This window comes from Canis lupus, chromosome 6, assembly GCF_048164855.1.
Source record: "Canis lupus baileyi chromosome 6, mCanLup2.hap1, whole genome shotgun sequence".
Lineage (NCBI taxonomy): Eukaryota > Metazoa > Chordata > Mammalia > Carnivora > Canidae > Canis > Canis lupus.
Genome location: NC_132843.1, coordinates 44,755,488 through 44,777,828, shown reverse-complemented (window position 1 = coordinate 44,777,828; position 22,341 = coordinate 44,755,488). Strand labels below are relative to the sequence as shown.

Here is a 22,341-nt window from a genome sequence, read left to right as displayed (position 1 = left end):
ATCACATCGTTTCCCTATGTGAATATTTTTGATGGCCTCTCTGCCTGCAGGATAAGGCACACAAGGGCTTCCCAGGTGATCTTCTGTCTGCCTTTCTAGCCTGAATCTCTCTCCAGACACCTTCCAGTCTTCACAGTTATAGACACTGCTACGCCTCTGAAACAATGCACACAGTGCCAGTGCATACTGTGCATCTCTGCCCTAGCCTATCCTACACTCAGCTTCTTTTTTTTTTTTAAGATTTTATTTATTTATTCATGGGAGACACAGAGAGAGAGAGAGAGAGAGAAGCAGAGACACAGGCAGAGGGAGAAGCAGGCTCCATGCAGGGAGCCCAATGCGGGACTCGATCCCAGGACCCAGGATCACGCCCTGAGCGGAAGGCAGGTGCTAAACCGCTGAGCCACCCAGGGATCCCCTACACTCAGCTTCTTCGGAGCATTCTCACCCCACAAGCTTGGCTCAGATATGCCTCCTCCCATGAAGAGTGCCCAATTCCCCCCTTTCTACCTCCTCCATGTTTATAGAAGTTGACAAAATACACTGTCAAAACTGAACGTCTCAATGGCAAAACATTTTTATGCATATTTTTTTTGGGGGGGGGAAACAAAACACAGAGCTTCCTAACTGGTAATGCCAGTGAAATCATTGTATCAGCCAAAGATAAAAAATCCTTATTGAAGACTCACTGATTCACCACTTTTAATGAAGAATCTGCTCACTACATATAAGGCTCATTTAGCAGGAATGTATATATGAAACTTTGCCATTGATCAGTGGATGTTTTAATGGCACAGAACAAAATCGCATTAAAATATTAATGCCACTGACCATTGCTTTACCATTTTAGAGCAGCTTTTATGGGAAAGGCTGTAAATCACTTCCAACATTGAGTATGGATATTGGATGTATTACTTACTTAAAAATTTCAAGGCAAAGAAACCTCTTTTCCAGGAAGCCCATCTTTTCGTTATATACAACAGAGTGGATAAGAAGACCAAAGTCAAATTAGACTTAGTTTTTATTTCTAGGATTACATTATCACAATTATAAATTTTTCTACAGATACTGGCTCTGAGCTGAAAACAACACGCAGATCTCACCTCTTTTTAAAATCAAACCTGAGTGTTATTCTCTCTTCTCACTGTCACACCCCTGTACTCAGTCATTAGCAAATTCTGCTAATTTTAATTTCTAACATTATTTTCTTCAGATCGCTGATCATGAGCCACCAGTTGAATTCCTCCTGACTTCGGGGTGCCATTGTCACCTTTTGCTGGATTACTACATCAACCTGACCCTCATCTGCCCAACCTTGCTTACACATGGAAAATCCATCATGCAGTTCCACTGACTCTGAGGCGCTCACTGCCTATCCAAGCCCTTCACAGATATCTACTGAGTGCCTCCTATAGACCAGACACTGTTAGCAGTTCCTTAATAAGACCCACAGGCATTCCTACAATAAGGTGTGGTCCCTGAATATTCACTCATCTGCTGGTCACATTTGAAGTCTTCAGTCTATGTCTTCATTCTTCTGATAAGAATGCTTCCTACTCCTTGAGCTCACCATTCTGTCCTTTGTCTCTGTCTAGAACTCCATCCCCTGTCCCAGCCAACTCAAAGTCTGTGGATGCTCTAAGAGTCTAGGAGTCACTTCTCTGGAAGCTCCACTTTTCTTACCAGCTTCCTCATCCCTGTGCCCTACCACCACGTAGGTACCCCTCATCTGAATGTCTATAAAGCCCCGTGTACTTTATTTACACTTTTGTACTTTTCATATTCTGTTACTTTTTTCTGTTCTATGTCAGTTTCCTCATTTATACCTTGAGCTCCTGAAGGCAAGGTGGGGTCTTATTCATCTTTCTATTCCCAATGCCCAGCCCAGCACATGACACCCTATAAGTAGGCAGCAAATTTGTCAAATGACTTAGAACATAAGTAAAGATGAGAGAAGAAACAGACTGTCTTAATCTCACAACCATTTAGATTAAAATATTACAGATATCAACACACTCAGTTTATGCAAATCACATTTCTCCAGGTCGCTATGGCTCCAGAGAATGCTGGTAGCAAGTGGCGTTATTTGTAATAACTACAACCTCTTCTAACCAGAAATTCCCACAATGGTGGCCTGGACTGTCCAGTTTTCTTCCCTGATCTATGTTTTAGAACACTGTCATTTGATAAGACACTTTTTGACACAAAATTTCAAGCAGAAATATTTTATACTTTAAAGGATATTTTAGGTTATGCCTCTTTATTGTATTGCATTTTAGAACTAGCTTTCTGAAAATAAGATGTATTAATTTACTCGTACACATTAATAAGAAAGATTAAGAATCAATAATAAAACTCAGTTTAGAGGAAGGTAAAATATCAGAAAATTGCAGTTACAAATTGCAAAACCGATTATAACAAATGTCATAGCTTACCAAAACCCTGAAGAGGCAGCCATCTGCAATCTAGCACATGAGCCATGCCTTAAACCTTACTATAAACATCTCTGTAAGGAGGTGCTAGATAAGGAGACAAAAACCCCAAAGCAAAACCAAACCAAACTAAACCAAACCAAGAGACCCAACAGCTCAGCATTACAGTGGAAATCTTTAAGTAGCCAAGTGTTAGAAACTGCGCTGGTTTGAAGGGAATGGTCTGAAAGTGGTCCAAGAGATGGCTTTATGTGCAGAGAAACAAAGGGTAGGGAATTTCCATGGTGACTCCTGCTACTAAGGAGCCTATGCAAATTCCCAGCTCTTCTTGGCTGAGGTCTGAAGTGCTCTCATCTCAAACTGGCACTGGCTGGCTATCACATTACTTTCTTTCTGGGGCCCGTGGGACACACCTGAAGATTAGTGGTAGTTTTAAGAATGGTTCATATCCTATTCCACCTCTGGTTTTGCCTTTCACAAAGCTTTATTCACTCACTCAACAAGTAGAGAGTAAGGATTGTCTCTATAAGAAGCACTATGGAGACTTCCCTCAAAGAGCCTCCATTCCAGAACTCAATCCCATGAAGCATATATTAGAACTGGGGAGTGCCCAGGTGAGCAGCAAAACCAAAATGCAGAATTGATCCTACGAAACTGCCAAACATTTCTAAATTTACTTCCTTGCCCAGTTTAAGCAAATATTTGCACAATAAAAAGGAACTGCCCCTCTTAACCTCAAAATGTCTTTGCTCCTGGTTCTCCCTCTGCCCCATCTCTGCCCCAACAGACCAATGTTAAATGAACAGGAGGTCTGTCAGTCATTGGGGGTGGGTGGCCACAGGCATCTGCTGAACAGGGACTCAGGTCATCAGCCTTCCCTGACACAAGCGTCCTACACAACGAACGACTGATTCATCCAGAATGCCAACAGTCACCTTGGTGAGAAGCACTCCTGGTCTTCATATGAGCTCAACTGAATGGGAAGTCAAGTCAGCAATGAGCTATGGAAGCTTCCTGGGTGCAAGTACTGAGTACTAAATGAGATAGTAAGATACAATGGCTTGTCCGCATGAAGCTTATGGCTGAACAGAGGAGTCACCAGAAGAGTCAGAATAACTGCAAAGAAAAGAACCATTGTAAAGGAGACCTCAAAGCAAAAAGACATTTCCTGTAATTTGGGAAATGTGGAAAAGGTTTATAGAGGAAATAATGTTTGAAAGGACCTTAAAAGGTGTGTAATATTAACTCAGGAAAATGGGAGAGGGGGACAGCCCTGCAGACAAAATGTTCCCACCAAGACCAGATAGGGTGGGGAGATTTTATTTTCTGAAACAAACACACAAACAAATACCAAAATAAAAAAACAAGCTCAAAACAAAATAAAACAAACAACAACAACAACAAAAAAAACCCAAGCTCATAGACACAGAGAACAGATTGGTAGTTGCCAGAGCTGGGCTGGCGGAGGGGGGAGCACAAAATGGGTCAAGCAGGTAAAAAGGTACAAGTGCCAGGTATGAAACAGTCCTAGGGGATGTAAGGTACGGCACGGCAATTGTAGTTAACAGCACTGCAAAGCATATTTGAAAGTTACTAAGAGACTAAATTTTTTTTAAAGATTTCATTTATTTATTTATTTGACAGAGAGAGAGCACAAACAGGGCAGTAGGGCAGAGGGAGAAGCAGACTCCTCGCTGAGCAGGGAGCCTGATGCAGGAGTCGATCCAGGACCCTGAGATCATGATTTGAGCTGAAGGCAGATGCTTAATGGACTAAGTCACCCAGGCGCCCCTATGAGAGTACATCTTAAAAGTTCATATCACAGGAGAAAAAATTTCTGTAACTATTTGGTGACAGATGTTAACCAGATGCACTGAGGTGATTATTTCACAATATATATAAACATCAAATTGTTGTGTGATACACCCAAAACTTACACAATGTCGTACGTCCATTATACCTCAATCAAACAAAGTCATCTCCCAAACAAGATGGTAGGACAGGATGTATGGGGAGAATCCTCCCTTTGTTGGGAATCCACTTTGGTAAGTATCATGAAAGACACATCTGAGTCTGCAGGGCCTGACATGGAGCAGAGTTATTCTGTGTCAACCAAGAGGAAGGATTTGCTTGTTGCTCCAGAGATGGAGGAAAAAGGACATGAAAGAAGTGAAATCAGCACCAAACAAGACGTTTTCAACTGAATGAAAAGAACCAAGGAAAATAATTGGCAGCCAAGCCTAGAAAACAAGACATAGGAAAATTTCTTTGTTGTTCCTGAAAATTCTGTTTCTAATAGTTTTTCTGTTTGCCTCTCAAGTTATTGATTTTTTTAATTTAGTAAGCCATCCTCAAGTCAGCAGCAGTAACATCATCATCGAAGACAGTTGGCCCTCAGCTCCTGCACTAATGCTGCTACAAACGGACAGTGCCTCCCTTTTTTACCTGCCTCAAAGTCCATGTGGCTCTAGGGGAAAAACAATTAAATTCTCCATCTCGTTGACAGATACCCCAGTGTACTGAGCACAGGGCTCCTAAAAAATGGGAAATCCAGTAAGTGGCTGTATAAGAGACAGCTTATTCCATTGAAAATCAGATTGGAGGGAGTCTTATCGAAGCCAAATCTCTGTCTACATAAAATATGGTGCCCTCGAGTTTAAGTTTTATTGCCTGAGTGCTGCATCAATGCAATAAAAGCTTATGATACTCTGCTTTCCGTGCAATAAATATCCACTTTAGCAAATTGGAAGGTAGAAGGAAACCAGGTTCTCTAGAGTGTGAATACCTATAACCCCACATTCAGGGTGGTACATGTACAAACCCTCAGCGGGCTCTGGCTTGGCAGCCACAGGGCAGCCCATCTGCAGCTGCCTTGTGAGACCTGGCGCTTCTGAGAAGGAAACCTGGATGTCAAGGCTCAGTCACCGTTGGAGGCTATACCCCCCTGGCCTCTCTTCCCTTCACATCTTTCCCGAACAATCACACAGAGATGGTGATAGGTTTGTAAAGGCTCCATGACCACATGAACGAGTAAGTCTTGCTACTTTCTTGTCATTGAGATAAAAACAAGTCACCTTCAAGATGTGATGAGTGGCCTGGGATCCCACTCACAAGCCAGGCTGCCCTCCCGCACACAAAGGGATGGCCACTGGCAGGAATGTGAGGGGCTGGTGAGCTGTCACACACATAGAACACATATACACCATCACACACTCATACCTCTCTCTTGCACATGTTCAAGAGGAGCTGCTGGAATCCATAGAAACAGTGATTTACAAAGTCAGCCCATCTGTAATCCTGCACAAGCACTGAGGGGCAAATCTGTGGCTGGAGGGACAATTCCTAGCTCTTCCCCCCCTGGCAGGTTAATGACAAGCTATCTCTCAAGCACAACTGGTTTCAGGGAAGGGCCATACCGAGAGGGTCCTGGATGCAAAAGGGGGCCAGGCGGTGGGAAAAGTAGGTTGCTTACCTCCTCTCCTGCCTCGATGTCTCGGACTGCTCGCAGTAAGAGGTGCGGCCCGTTGAACACAATGGAGCAATTGGGGTCGCAGCTGTGATTGAGCAAAGACATACTGGAGGAAAGAGAGAAGCGGGTACTGTCACTCAGCAGATAGTCAGACACCTAAAGCTAATGAATATAGTGAGCAAAAGACACTTTAGCACGGCGGGGGCAGGGAGGGGCAGATAAGGTCAGCAGTGCACCAGGGAGATCCCAGAAACGTCCCTAGCCCACATGGCATGAAGCAAAATGCCCCCCAAAATGAGGCCACGTAGGGAAGTGTGTTAACAAAAATGTTTTCTGAGATCTCCCTGGGGATGAAGATGGGAGACAGCTGTGCCTTTCAATGGCAGCCAGGACACCTGGGGCCCTTCTCACGCAGCTCTGTGCAGACCTTGCCTCCTGTGCTGGGATACCCAGAGCCAGGCCAAGGGCTAAGGAGAGTTCCCCCTCTCACTCTCACACAGAAGTGAGAGATGACTTGCAATGGCATTAGCATTTTGACGCTGGAGTGTCCAGGGCCCCCACCTGGTTGTTTTAGTACCAGGGAGGCTGCACCTCTACACTTCACTGTGTAGAAAGCACTTTCTTTGCCCTTGCACATGTATATCACCACGTGACTCTCACGAGAGGCATTTACAGACAAAGCAATTGTCACGTGCAGGGAAGTAGCTGGCCCAGGATGCACAGCTGGGAGTGCACTGAATCGGAACCAGGTGCTGTGAACCCTGGGCCCCTCTGTGCCAGTGCACCCTGAGGACCCAGAACAATATACCGGTGATTCACAACCCTTGTGAGAAGAAAGAAAAGAAGCCAAATTCTCAGTTTCACAGTTAATTATAAAAAGGGCTATATTTGTATTTGCACCTTAACAGCGGCAAAAACAAAATGAAATGAGTGACTGCGGTGTTTGTGGAGGGACAGCCTGGCAGCTCAGGGGATGAGGTCACCTCAGCGGCAGTGGCACAGAGCACTTCAGAAGGCCAACCTTGAAAGTTGGAGCTTGGAGTGTGCTAAGCCAAAAGACAAAATCAACCCAATTGGTGCTTCTGCCCAAAAGGCTGGGGGAAAAGATCAGGGCAAGGATGGGGCACTAAACAAACATTTTCTAAAGATGATTTATTTATTTATTTGAGAGAGGGAGAGAGAGCACAAGCTGGGAGGGGAGGGGCAGAGGGAGAAGCAGACTCTCCACTGAGCAGGGAGCCCGATATGGGGCTCTATCCCAGGACCCTGGACTCATGACTTGAACCCAAGGCAGATGCTTCACCGACTGAACCACCCAGACACCCCAAGGTAATAACCAAATTTTATTAGCACCCACAAACCCCAACTTCTTTTCCTGAGAGCAAGAATTTAGGTCTGAGGTCTGCCTCTCTGCTCATACCACAGCATATACCATGGGGCTATAAAATTCTTTTCTTTAAAGTTAACATTTTCTGCTTTCTCATAATTTGTCATTAGGTTCCAACCATTGCTCATGAGCCAGCAGCTGTAATCGCCTTTCTGACACCTTCTACGAGGTCAGAGAGCCGGGTGAATTATAGTTGTTTCTTCGAGTAAATGAAATACCGTTCGCCATACCTAGGATAGAGGCCAACACCAACTTCCTGCATCTCTGCATTACAGATGGTGAAAGCATTGCAGATCACCTGTAAAAACAAGGGAAAGACCATTGGGATTACCAGAGTCACCTAAGAAATGTTGCAGGCAGAAGACAGAGATTTTCAAAATCAAATGGAGCACTTTCAATACTTTTTGTAGCTGCTTTGGAAAGATCCAAGCCAAACAGGGATGCTCTTTCATTTGCAAAAGAATGTATCCGGGACAGGCTTCCCTGAAGAAGGGCAGGTTAAGTGCATTAATAGAAACATCCTGTACAAAAATTTAGGCTTAAACCAGCACAAGGCATTAATTTCAATCTAATCCCCTCCCCCCGACCCCTAAATTACACAGTTCCAAGCCAGGTTCAAGTTTCAAAATACAAATAATCTATTTGTGAGAACTAGAGACTCCCACCACATTGGATTTTTTCCCTCTCAAACTACCTGCAGTTTCCAAATGCCACTGTGTATCTGATAAGGAACAGCAGCAGCCTGTCAAATGTCACATGTGAAGAAGTGCTAAGGAAGAAAGGTAAAGGCACAGAGGAAAAAGTGCTCAGGAAAGCTCTGGAGCATAAGATGACATTTAAGCAGAGACCCAAGAAGCTGTGGAAATGAACATGTGTATATTGATGTCATGCATGTTCCTGTCAGGAGAAAGCACAAGTGCAAAGGCCCTGAGGTGCAAATATTCTCAGGTACAGAGTAACAGCAAGAAAGTTAGTGTGGGCAAAGCAGGGTAAGGGAGAAGAAGAGGGGTAAAATATGAGATCAGAGTGGCAGTTAGGTCATACAGGCACTTAGAGCCATGTCTAAGTTTTATTCTAAATGAGACAGAAAACTACTGGGGTGCTTCTGAGTCAAGACATGACTGGATCAGTTTCTGTTTGGAAAGGATTACTCTGGCTATTGTGTAGAGAATGGGCTATAGAAAGGCAAGGGAAAAAAAAAAATAGAAAGGCAAGGGTGATGGAGAGGGAATGAGAAGCCCAGATGAGACTGAGGCATGGATTCTGGTAGCAGAAGTGGGGAGAAGGCAGTGGTGCTGCCAACAGGATTTACCCGATGGCCTGCCCCCAGGGGAATGGAAAGAGTCAAGGATAAGGTTTGCACTTGGACCTACACAGGCTTGGCTATGGCTGCCATCATGAACATGAGCAAGACTGTAAGAGGAACAGGCCCGGTTGCAGGGAGTTGGAAGAAGTCTAGGGGCTGTTTTAAGCCATATTAAATTTGAAATGGCCCATTAGACATTTCAGCCAAGATGAAGCATGAGTGCTTGGAGTTCAACGCAGCAGCTGGGCTGGAGATAGACACTTAGAACAAAACAGAACAAAGCCCATCAAGAAGAAAGTAGGAGAGGCCACCACAGACTTGAGATGAACCAGGGACTATGAGTGGATGCTGACTTATTGTTATAGTTTCTGTAAAGGAGAAACAACAAGTGACAACGAATTTCTCTAAATCAGCTTTATATGAAAGAACATAAAGTATGAAAAAGCATTCATTCCTGAGACTCTTCCACCACTCTAAAGAGCGCTTTTATGAAATCTAGTACAAACTATCACGATTTGGCATTTCCTCTAAAAGTCTGATAAAACTACAGTTTTGAATCGGGAAATAAGTTGGTGTACACACATATTTTGAACACACACTAGTTAAACTGCTTTAAGGGCATGTGGTTCCTATTAAGTTGCAACAGTGCACTGCCTATACATATTTATGTATAAAATGGATGGTGGAAATCTAGGACAAAAGATCCTGTGTTTTCTTTTAGGAACTCTAAAATGTCTAAACATTTTTAAACGGGTATGAATTTGGGGGTGAGGAATAACAAATTTTAGCAGGTATTTTTAAAGTGTGATCAGGACTTTACCAAAATTAATCCACCAATGAAAAATCGGATCAAACCAATCTAATTTGTTAACTTTTGAATCAAACCAAAATGCAAACATTTTTGCTTCACTGTGAAGCAAAGTAAAGGTTTTTCCAAAATAGATTTATTCTGACAGAATTTTTAAAAAGAAAGAGCTAACAGGGGGAAATGTGAGCTTGGCTAGGTCTTCCTCCAGGAAACTTTTCCCAATCCCACAGACTTGGCTGACTTACGTCTTATTAGCAGCATTTATCATCCTGGGTTATTATCTACCCGTTTACTTGACACTAAAACCAACTCCAGTGTAAAATACTGAGAGGACAGAGATGGTGGCTGCCTATGGAAAGACACTAATACAGGTTTTTCTGAGAGGTGGATGGTTGTGTGGGTGTGGTCCTCAGGGTCCCCAGGGGGTCCCTATCTAGGACAGGGTCAGAGAAGAAGCCAGAAGTCACAGGTACCCTGCAGGTGTGGAAGAGGAGAGACGGATGTGGTTCCACACTCTGACAAGGAGTAAGAAGTTAATCATCCATCTCTCTTGTCGCTAGGCATCCAATCTGTTGAGATCCTTGCTCAGATCTCTTTGCCCATTCTCTCTCTCCACTCTGGCTCATCTTTTGTTTCAAACTCTCTTCCATTAGTCCAATGGATGGGACGACAGGCTCAGGCCTGAGAAGAGCATAAGGGCTTCTTATTGATCCTCTGCTTAAAATGCCAGGAGCCTGGGGCACCTGGGTGGCTCAGTCGGTTAAACGACCAACTCCTGATTTTCAGCTTAGGTCATGATCTCAGGATCATGAGATGGAGCCCCATGATAGGCTCCACTGGGTAGGAAGTTCGCTGGGGAGTCTCTCTTTCCCTCTCCCTCTGCCCCTCCCATGCACTCTCGCCGCCCCCCCCCCCATCAACACACGCAAAAATATGCCCAGGGGCTTGATACATGGGGCACAAAATTAATATGTGCAAAACGAATGAATGAATGAGCAAGAGTCCCCATACCCCTTGCCTTCCCTCCCATTTTTCTGGCATCTTTTCCTTTGTTAACTTTTCTCCCTTCTTTTCCTTCTCTTGTTTTCACTGGTACCTGTCAGCTACTCTCTCCTTCTGCCCTACTCCACAAAATAGGTACAATTTTTTTTTAAGATTTTATTTATTTATTCATGAGAGAGATGGAGAGAGGCAAAGTCTTAGGCAGAGGGAGAAGCAGGCTCCCCACAGGGAGCCTGATGTGGGACTCCATCCTGGGATTCTGAAACCAGGACCTGAGCCGAAGGCAGACTCAAACACTGAGCCATCCAAGATTCCTAGGTAGGATGTTTTAAAGTCCTACTGCACCAATTCCAGACAAGTTCCTCATTCATATTATCCTGAGAGGTGTTTTGTGCGAGTATTCCTGAGCCAGAACAGTTGTAACTTTGTGCCTACTCCCACTTTTATTAAAAATACTGGTTTCACTCATTAGTATATCCATATGTGCTCAAGTAAAAATCTGAAAGGAAGTCCTCTTTATACCAAGAAATAAAAGAATGGAAATAAAGCCCAGAAATAAAAGTTTAAATACTTTCCAAAGTATTTCCTTGTATAAACAATTTTCTTGGAAAATTGCGCAGGTTAAACAATGAATGAAGACTTCACACAGATGCCTTTAGAAAAGCATATTAATGGGATTGTTTCAGTTAAAAATATTCTTTATAAAAACTAAGTAGAGGTTCCTCAAAGAGTTAAAAAATAAAGCTACCCTATAACCCAGCAATTGCACTACTGGGGATTTACCCCAAAGATACAGATGCAGTGAAAAGCCGAAACACTTGCACCCCAATGTTTACAGCAGTAATGTCCACAATAGCCAAACTGTAAAAGGAGCCTTGGTGTCCATCGAAAGATGAATGGATAAAGAAGATGTGGTCTATATATACAGTGGAATATTACTCAACTATTAGAAGTGATGAATACCCACCATTTGCTTCAGTGTGGATGGAACTGGAGGGTATTATGCTGAGTGAAGTAAGTCAATCGGAGAAGGACAATCATTATATGGTTTCACTCATACAGGGAATATAAAAAATAGTGAAAGGGATTATAGGGGAAAGGAGAGAAAATGAGTGGGAAAAATCAGAGAGGGTGACAAAACATGAGAGACTTCTAACTCTGGGAAACAAATAAGGGGTAGTGGAAGGGGAGGTGGGCGGGCGGATGGGGTAACTGGGTGATGGGCACTGAGGGGGGCACTTGATGGGATGAGCACTGAGTGTTATACTATATGCTGGCAAATCGAACTCCAATCAAAAAAAAAATCAAAAGCCTTTATAATCTAACACTGTAGTCTTTCTGGATAGTAAAATTCTAGTGAGTTAGAACAAGTGATTGTTGAACCTCTGTATTTTGTAAAAACAACTAAAGTAAAATTTTAAATAATCTATGAAACATGATAAAAACCCTTAACAAAGTGGGTTTATAGGAAACATCCTCAACATAATAAAAGCTATGTATGAAAAACACACAGCTAACATCATACTTAATAGTGGAAAACAGCTTTTTCCCTAAGGTCAGGAACTAGAAAAGGATGTCTACTCTCACCACTTTTATTTGGCATAGTACTGGAAGTACCAGTCACAGCAATCAGACAAGAAAAAGAAATAAAAGGTATCAAAATTGGTAAAGAAGAAATAGAACTTCCACTATTTACAGATGATATAATGCTATTTATAGAAAACGCTAAAGATTTCACCAAAAAACTATCAGAACTGATAAATTAATTCAGAAAGGTTGTAAGATACAAAACCAATATACAGAAATCCATTACATTTCTATACACTAATAATGAAGTGGGAGAAAGAGGAATTTGGAAAACAATCACATTTATAATTGCACCAAAAAGAATAAAATGCCTAGGAATAAACTTAACCAAAAAGGTGAAAGACCTGTACTTTGAGAACTATACAGCACTGATAAAAGAAATTGAAGACAACACAAACAGAAAACTATTTCATTCTCATTGACTGGAAGAACAAATATTGTTAAAATGTCTACTTCCCAAAGTGACCTACAGATTTAATCTAATTCCCATCAAAATACCACGAGCATTTTTCAGAGAACTAGAACAAATAATCCTAAAATTTATACGGAGCCACAAAATAACCCAAATAACCAAAGCAATCATGAAAAAGAAAAACAAAACTGGAAGTGTCAAGATCCACAATTCCAGATTTCGAGATATTCTACAAAGCTGTGATAATCAAAGCAATATGGTAGTACTGGTGCACAGATACATAGATCAGAAGAACAGAATAAAGAACCCAGAATATACCCACAATTATATGGTTAATTAATTTTATCAAAGGAGGCAAGAATATACAATGGGGAAAAAACAGTCTCTTCAATAAATGATGCTGGGAACACTGAACAGCTACATGCAAAAAGGATGAAACAAGACCACCTTCTTACATCATATAAAATATAAATGCAAAATGGATTAAGGACCTAAATGTGAGATCTGAAATCATAAAATCCTAGAAGAGAGCAAAAACAGTAATTTCTAACATTGGCTGTAGCAACATTTTTCTAGGTGTATCTCCTGAGTCATGAAAAATAAAAGAAAAACTAAACTATTGAGACTACATTAAAATAAAAAGCTTCTGTATAGCAAAGGAAACAATCAACAAAACTAAAAAGCAACCTGTAGAATGGGAGAAGATATTTGCAAATGACATAGCTGGTAAAGGGCTAGCATTCAAGATCTATAAAGAACTGATACTACGTAATATCCAAAACCCAAATAATCCAAATAAAAAATGGGCAGAAGCCATGAACAGACATTTCTCCAAAGAAGACATGCAAATGGCCAACAGACACATGAAAAAATGCTCAACATCAGCTCAACATCAGGGAAATACAAATGAGTTACCACCTCATACCTGTCAGAACACCTAAAATCAAAAACACAAGAAACAACAGGTGTTGCCAAGAATGTGGAGAACAAATAACCCTTGTGCACTGTTGGAATGAAAACTGTTACAGCCACTGTGAAAAGTTTGCTCAAAAAAACACGTGGAGGTTAAGGACCATCCTGCTAAAAGATGAAAAGGTCAACCAGGAAATTAGAGAAGAATTAAAAAGATTCATGGAAACTAATGAGAATGAAGATACAACCATTCAAAATCTTTGGGATACAGCAAAAGCAGTCCTGAAGGGGAAATACATCGCAATACAAGCATCCATCCAAAAAATGGAAAGAACTCAAATACAAAAGTTAATCTTGCACCTAAAGGAGCTAGAGTAAAAACAGCAAATAGATCCTACACCCAGCAGAAGAAGAGAGTTAATAAAGATTCGAGCAGAACTCAATGAAATAGAGACCAGAAGAACTGTGGAACAGATCAACAAAACCAGGAGCTGGTTCTTTGAAAGAATTAGTAAGATAGATAAACCATTAGCGCCTTATTAAAAAGATGAGAGAAAAGACTCAAATTAATAAAATCATGAATGAGAAAGGAGAGGTCACTACCAACACCAAGGAAATACAAACGATTTTAAAGACACATTATCAGCAGCTATACGCCAATAAATCAGGCAATCTAGAAGAAATGGACGCATTTCTGGAAAACCACAAACTACCAAAACTGGAACAGGAAGAAATAGAAAACCTGAACAGGCCAATAACCAGGGAGGAAATCGAAGCAGTCATCAAAAACCTCCCAAGACACAAAAGTCCAGGGCCAGATGGTTTCCCTGGGGGATTCTATCTTTCCGAACAGCTTTAGTAGAATAGGTATCCATAGAAAGATAGAAAGAGATAGAATACTTCCAAACTCGTTCTATGAGGCCAGCATCATCTTCATTCCAAAACCAGACAAAGACCCCACCAAAAAGGAGAATTATAGACTAATATCCCTGATGAACATGGATGCAAAAATTCTCAACAAGATACTAGCCAATAGGATACAACAATACATTAAGAAGATTATTCACCATGACCAAGTGGGATTTATCCCCAGGATGCAAGGCTGGTTCAACACTCGTAAAACAACCAATGTGATTCATCACATCAGCAAGAGAAAAAACAAAAACCATATGATCCTCTCAATAGATGCAGAGAAAGCATTTGACAAAATACAGCACTCATTCCTGATCAAAACTCTTCAGAGTGTAGGGATAGAGGGAACATTCCTTAGCATCTTAAAAGCCATCTATGAAAAGCCCACAGCAAATATCATTGTCAATGGGGAAACACTGGGAGCCTTTCCCCTAAGATCAGGAACAAGACAGGGATGTCCACTCTCACCACTGCTATTCAACATAGTACTAGAAGTCCTAGCCTCAGCAATCAGACAACAAAAAAGAAATAAAAGGCATCCAAAAGGGCAAAGAAGAAGTCAAACTCTGCCTCTTCGCAGATGACATGACACTCTACATAGAAAACCCAAAAGACTCCACCCCAAGATTGCTAGAACTCATACAGCAATTTGGCAGCATGGCAGGATACAAACTCAATGCCCAGAAGTCAGTGGCATTTCTATACACTAACAATGAGACTGAAGAAAGAGAATTTAAGGAGTCAGTCCCATTTACAATTGCACCCAAAAGCATAAGATACCTAGGAATAAACCTAACCAAAGAGGTAAAGGATTTATACCCTAAAAACTACAGAACACTTCTGAAAGAAATTGAGGAAGACACAAAGAGATGCAAAAATATTCCATGCTCATGGACTGGCAGAATTAATATTGTGAAAATGTCAATGTTACCCAGGGCAATTTACACGTTTAATGCAATCCCTATCAAAATACCATGGACTTTCTTCAGAGAGTTGGAACAAGTTATTTTAAGATTTGTGTGGAATCAGAAAAGACCCCAAATAGCCAGGGGAATATTAAAAAAGAAAACCATAGCTGGGGGCATCACAATGCCAGATTTCAGGTTGTACTACAAAGCTGTGGTCATCAAGACAGTGTGGTACTGGCACAAAAACAGACACACAGATCAGTGGAACAGAATAGAAAATCCAGAAGTGGACCCTCTACTTTATGGTCAACTAATATTCAACAAAGGAGGAAAGACTATCCACTGGAAAAAAAGATAATCTCTTCAATAAATAATGGTGCTGGGAAAATTGGACATCCACATGCAGAAGAATGAAACTAGACCACTCTCTTGCACCATACACAAAGATAAACTCAAAATGGATGAAAGATCTAAATGTGAGACAAGATTCCATCAAAATCCTAGAGGAGAACACAGGCAACACCCTTTTTGAATTTGGCCACAGCAACTTCTTGCAAGATACACCCATGAAGGCAAGAGAAACAAAAGCAAAAATGAATTATTGGGACTTCATCAAGATAAGAATCTTCTGCACAGCGAAAGCAACAGTCAACAAAACTAAAAGACAACCTACAGAATGGGAGAAGATATTTGCAAATGACGTATCAGATAAAGGGCTAGTTTCCAAGATCTATAAAGAACTTATTAGACTCAACAGCAAAGAAACAATCCAATCATGAAATGGGCAAAAGACATGAACAGAAATCTCACAGAGGAAGACATAGACATGGCCAACAAGCACATGAGAAAATGCTCCGCATCACTTGCCATCAGGGAAATACAAATCAAAACCACAATGAGATACCACCTCACACCAGTGAGAATGGGGAAAATTAACAAAGCAGGAAACAACAAATGTTGGGGAGGATGTGGAGAAAGGAGAACCTTCTTGCACTGTTGGTGGGAATGTGAACTGGTGCAGCCACTCTGGAAAACTGTGTGGAGGTTCCTCAAAGAGTTAAAAATAGGTCTGCCCTATGACCCAGCAATTGCACTGCTGGGGATTTACCCCAAAGATACAGATGCAGTGAAATGCCGGGACACCTGCACCCCGATGTTTCTAGCAGCAATGTCCACAATAGCCACACTCGGTATCCATGGACAGATGAATGGATAAAGAAGATGTGGTTTATGTATACAATGGAATATTACTCAGCCATTAGAAACAACAAATACCCACCATTTGCTTCGACGTGGATGGAACTGCTGAGTGAAATAAGTCAATCGGAGAAGGACAAAAATAAGGTCTCATTCATTTGGGGAATATAAAAAATAGTGAAAGGGAATAAAGGGGAAAGGAGAGAAAATGAGTGAAAATATCAGAAAGGGAGACAGAACATGAAAGACTCCTAACTCTGGGAAATTAACTAGGGGTGGTGGAAGGGGAGGTGGGCGGGGGGTGGGGGTGACTGGGTGACAGGCACTGAGGTGGGCACTTGACAGGATGGGCACTGGGTGTTATTCTATATGCTGGCAAATTGAACATCAATAAAAAATAAATTTATATATAAAAAAAGAAACGACAAATACCCATCATTTGCTTCCATGTGGATGGAACTGGAGGGTATTATGCTGAGTGAAATAAGTCAATCGGAGAAGGACAAACATTATATGGTCTCATTCATTTGGGGAATATAAAAAATAGTGACAGGGAATAAAGGGGAAAGGAGAAAAAATGAGTGGGAAATAGCAGAAAGGGAGACAGAACATGAGAGACTCCTAACTCTGGGAAATGAACTAGGGATGGTAGAAAGGGAGGTGGGCGGGGGGTTGGTGGTGACTGAGTGATGGGCACTGAGGGGGGCACTTGATGGAATGAGCACTGGGTGTTATTCTATATGTTGGCAAATTGAACACCAATAAAAAATAAATTTATAAAAAAATATGGAGTGTCTTCAGAAAAATTAAAACTACAATTACCATATGATCCAGTAATTCCTCTGCTAGAAATATACCAATAGGATATGAAAACATTAATTCAAAAACATACATGCACCCATATGTTTACTGCAGCTTTATTTATAATAACCAAACTATGGAAGCAACCCAAATATTCATTGATTGATGAATGGATAAAGCAGCTTTGGTTATGTATATACAATGGAATATTACTCAATCATTAAAAAGAATGAAATCTTGCCATTTGCAATGACATGGATGAATCTAGAGAATAATGCTAAGTGAAAAAAGTCAGAGAAAGACAAATACCATGATTTCATTCATATGTGGAATTTAAGAAACAAAACAAAGAAAAAAGAGACAAACCAAAAAACAGATCCTTAAGTCTAGAGAACAAAGTGATGGTGACCAGAGGGGAGGCAGATGGGGGGATGCGTGAAGTAGGTGACAGGGGATTAAGGAGTATACCTGTCATGATGAGCACCAGGTGATGTATGGAAGTGTTCAATCACTATATTTACACCTGTAACTAATACAACACTATATGCTAACTATACTGGAATGCAAACATATATAAACTATAATATATAAATATCCTATGAACCATACTTTTATGTCATTTGGTTTGGGTTCTAGGTCCAGAACCTGACATTTGTGTTCTGGGATTAAAAGTTCTCCTGTAGCTGGGATGCCTGGGTGGCTTAGCAGTTGAGCATCTTCCTTCGGCATAGGGAGTGATCCCAGGATTCTGTGATCAAGTCCCACATTGGGCTCCCAGCAGGGAGCCTGCTTCTCCTTCTGCTTATGTCTCTGCCTCTCTCTCTGTGTCTCTCAATGAATAAACAAAATCTTTAAAAAAATAAAAATAAAAAATAAAAGTTCCCCCGTAGCCATCATAAAAACACAAAGTGAATACTTCAGAGAGTTATTTTATATACATGTTTAAATTTTACATTTTCCTCTAATTTTCTGAACTAGAAGCTTTTTATTGTAGCAGCAGATAAATTAAGGTATTTGAGACACAAGGGAAAATCACCGACATACCATTATCTTTTAATGGCAAAGCTGAGCAGCCCTAAGAAAACATACAACCCATTCAGAACAGATTACTTCTACACCATAACAGGAGAAGCCATCCACTTCCCAGCACCTCCTCGCCCTAATTACTCACTTCTACAAAGTACTTGGTCTGTGTGCAAGTAGCTATAGCTGGCTTCTAGCCGACCTTAAAGAATGCTTTCAATTTCAAAAGATATAAATTTTAAAAGATTTAAACAAAAGGGAACTCAGTTTCTAAACACAAACATCAGGCAGTTTTCTCAAAGACCATCTGCATCTCCTTTATAATTTCTCTATTTAAGGCATAAGTAGAATGTGCAGGACACACAAATTTGACACACAGAGTTTATTAATAGAGAGGCTAAAGGTAAATTTTCAACAGAGAGCTTACTGCATTTCGTTTTATTAAAGTCTGTGCATAGAAGGAAAGGAAGCAGGGAGAGTTGGCACATACCAAAACCCAAAGCAGAGGTTTTTGTACAAAATAACTGCTCCCCCCACCCCCGACCCAGAACTATTCTCTAATTTTAGAAGCATGGTAATGATTTTAGTCTGGGTGTATTATTCTCCTCCATGGCATATGACATTTTATTAAAAACAGAACTATTTTTTCAGAATCTTCTCATAAACCCCAAGAGATTTATTTATTTATTATTTATTGTTTAAAGATTTATTTATTTGAGACAGACAGAGAGAGAGATAGCGGGGGTGGGAGCAGAGGGAGAGAGGAAGAATCCTCAAGCTGACTCCCCACTAAGTGCAGAGCCTGACCAGGGTTCTCAATCCCAGGGCCCTGAGATCATGATCTGAGCCTAAACCAAGAGTGGGGTCGCTTAACCAACTGAGCCACCCAGGTGCCCCTAAACCTCAAGAGATTTAAAATTTTACCCCTGATCCTTCCTATCTGCATGCCAAGTACTGAACCATTTCTCATGATGCAACTCCGGCCATTCCTGATAGCTTACCTCCCCCTTTGGTCACTCATTTACAATTTTTTCCTTCCCCAGAACACAAAAGGTATACAATCCACCAACCAGAAGAACGGAAGGGACTCAGGCTGGGGAAGGAGGTGAGCTGGCACATGAGGAGGCAGCACTCAAATGACAAAAATCACAAATCCCAGAATTCCAGAAGGTTTACAACAGTAAGGATAGGTATGGATGGCATCTTTTCAATTTCAGTCTTTAAAAATCAATCAATAGAACAATCAGTGCAGTATATTTTCCCTTGGTTGGGAAATAGCTGAAGAGCCTCCACGTTTCATTTGTGAGCAGGCACTGAGCTAGTATGCTCAGGCCCCATCACTGTGCTGCTCAGGTCAGCATTTCATTTGTGAGCAGGCACTGAGCTAGTATGCTCAGGCCCCATCACTGTGCTGCATCAGGTCAGACTCCACAGCCAGCCTTGTGGAGTCTGACCTGATGAAATTTTCTATGTTTCTGTCATAGGCTCTTCTGATTGCAAATTTAATGGACCCTAGTTAAACACAGCAAGCAAGGATGCTAGAAAACGAGTAAAGGAGGAACCTAAAAATGATAATTCTATAAATTTGACTCAAGATGCTCCATTATAATGATTTTTATCTGTTTGAAATCTTCCACCACCTCAAGATGTCTCTAGTATTTAGAAAATGCTAGAAGGAGAACAAATAATGAGTGTATACTCTTATTTTCAGCAGATGGCATGAAAGCCATTGAAGTCTCCAGTGTGTTATTTGAAATGTGCTTGCACCTTCTCTTACCTCATCACTTGGAAACAACATAAAAATTACAAAATTTAATCTGGTTGGTTTTCTAGAAAAGAGTGGATTATAAGAATGGTAAGCATCAGGTTTTAAAAGCATGATGCTAAGGCCCAAACTAAAACCATTCATTTGAATGTATGTTGATGGATAAAAACTGTTGATAAGATGCTGATAAAAAGTATTTATTCCAATATTGATAAGTAATCTAATTTAAAGCAAATTAAATCATGTCTTCCAGTTGTTAAATGAGAAAACTAAAAATCTGTCTTTATATGAATATTACTAAAAGTTCTGCAAATGTACTGTATAAGACAAGCCAAGTAAACAATAAAATAATCTAATTAAGAACCACAGCTTTACTACATCCTGTATCACAAACACCCTTGGGCACGTGTCCTACGTCCTGTAAATTCAAGTATTATCTGTTTCCACAAATGGCAATAGTATCGATCACATTTCCAGCCATGGTCACCAAGAGTGTACACGAGACACACAAAAGACTCCACGATGACTTGCAAAGGTTAAAGTCAATATCAAGGCCAGTATTGTAAGCACAGGGATAGCAGGATCATAGAATTTTGCTTCCTGTTTCAAATGTTCGCAAGGTGGAGCTACCCAACGTTAGCCAATGAAGAATCACAAAATGCAGCCCTTGTGGATAACAAGTCTGTCTTCGGAAGCTCACCCACATCTTCATTTTTCTAAGGACTTTCCTCACAGTGGAACCCATTATGTCTGAAATAATTGTCTCTGATAAGAGAAAGCAAAACAGGAATGACATCCAGAAATTTGTCCTTCCTCTTAGGATGTACCCTGGCATTCCACCTCCTTATATAACTCAGATGATGAGAAAAGCATTTGCAGTGTATGTCTGTCAAGTACGTATAAAAGTATAAAAGCTCTTAACATGGTTTCCATCATTTAATTTTCCTCCCACATCCCGAGGCTCAGAAATATGGCGATATTCTTAAATAATTTATTACAGGATATTGTTATAGTTTCCACAGCTCTACCGTAAGTGTCCTTTCTGCCAAACATTTCATGTAGTCACGTTCCTGTCCACAAAGTTTATTATCACGATGAGCTCAACTTTCTGCAACAGATAACACTTAAGGATTCTTTTGTTCAGCTCGAGTCTCTAAAAATGTTCTCTTTCGTGATCATCTCGTCTCATTCTTCTCTTTCCAGGTAACTGGAGCAAAAATCTACTGCTGGTACCCTGCATGGTCATGTCTCTTAGTCCTGGTGCTAAAATCTGAAATGAAGTATGCTGGGTGTTGGGCATTCCCCAAGCGAGGCTCACCTGGATGAGGCACAGTGGGGCTCAGATTGGCTGTGTTTTTCCATCAAGTTAATGGAAGAAAGGAAACCACAGAAAAAATGTTCTATGTGGAAGGTAAAACTGAACACTAACCCATTGCTTCACGTAAACCTCAATGAAAGATTCCAGCGTGAGCCGGGGTTACTTTATGGGGAAACTGAGGCGAATACTCTTTCCAGGAGAAATTCTGTGTGGCAGGGTTTGTCATGATGATCATACTTGACATTGACCCCTCAGGGAGTGTAGCCCCTCATATTATACCATGAGGAGGGCACACAGCTTGTCTCCAAGCTACACAGGGGTGTCCTGGAGATCAGGACCAGGGGCGGTTTCTGGCAGGCAGTGGCAGTAGGCAAGGGGGCACCTCAGTGGGTCCATCCTTCTGTGGTGGCCTATGCACACCCAGTGCCTGACGACCCATGCAAGCAGGAGACGGGGAAGGGTGGACACCGATCAGGCGAGGGTCCCAATTCTATGCAGTGCAGGGGCTACAAGAAGTTAGCAGCCCTGTCTGAGGTCAGACAGTCCGTCTTGTGACCTCTCAGGGTGCACTCCTTTGTTTTCAGGACACAGAAGGAAGGAAAAGAGAAGAGAAATCGTGGCTTCATTCCTCACTACCTCCCATTTCTCTGGAGGTAGCTCCTAAGTACCCCAGCTCCTAAGTAGCTTCCTTCCAGCCAGGTATGCAAAACACACTAGTGGCATTTCTGTGTGATCATTTGTCTCTTCTGCCACCATAATGAATACATAAATGGTTCTCCCCCAGCCTTGCTCCTGACCAGATGCCTGAGCTGGCCCCTAGATGAAACATCTGTGTGCTGCCCCTCCACCCCTCCACCAGTGACCTGCAAAGAGTTCCCAGGGAGGTCCCTTCCCTGGGTCACAGTTCACCAGAATATGAAGAGAGGAGGGATTCTGGAAAAGGAGATTAAACATATGTTTCCTTTTTTGATGTCCACTACCAAAAGGAAAGTTTAACAAACTCTTTTTAACTAGTTTGTGGGGCTCCTAGGAGGAGAGCAAAATAGAAGCATGGCTTTAAGAAAGATAGACAAGCCCTGGCCTAGGGGGAGACGAGCCCTGA

At 41.4% G+C, this 22,341-nt stretch overlaps 1 protein-coding gene across 8 annotated transcripts in view; it reads right to left on the bottom strand.

Annotated features, from left to right (window-relative positions):
* SMYD3 (SET and MYND domain containing 3) overlaps positions 1–22,341 on the bottom strand; it is a 796,483-nt gene that overhangs the window by 256,409 nt on the left and 517,733 nt on the right. For all 8 annotated transcript variants that reach the window (XM_072830260.1, XM_072830259.1, XM_072830262.1 and 5 more), the window contains 2 exons: positions 7,519–7,586; positions 5,905–6,007 (listed from right to left, as the gene is read on the bottom strand). In XM_072830260.1, the coding sequence (XP_072686361.1) occupies positions 5,905–6,007; positions 7,519–7,586 (171 nt within the window). The remainder of the gene's footprint in view (positions 1–5,904; positions 6,008–7,518; positions 7,587–22,341) is intronic.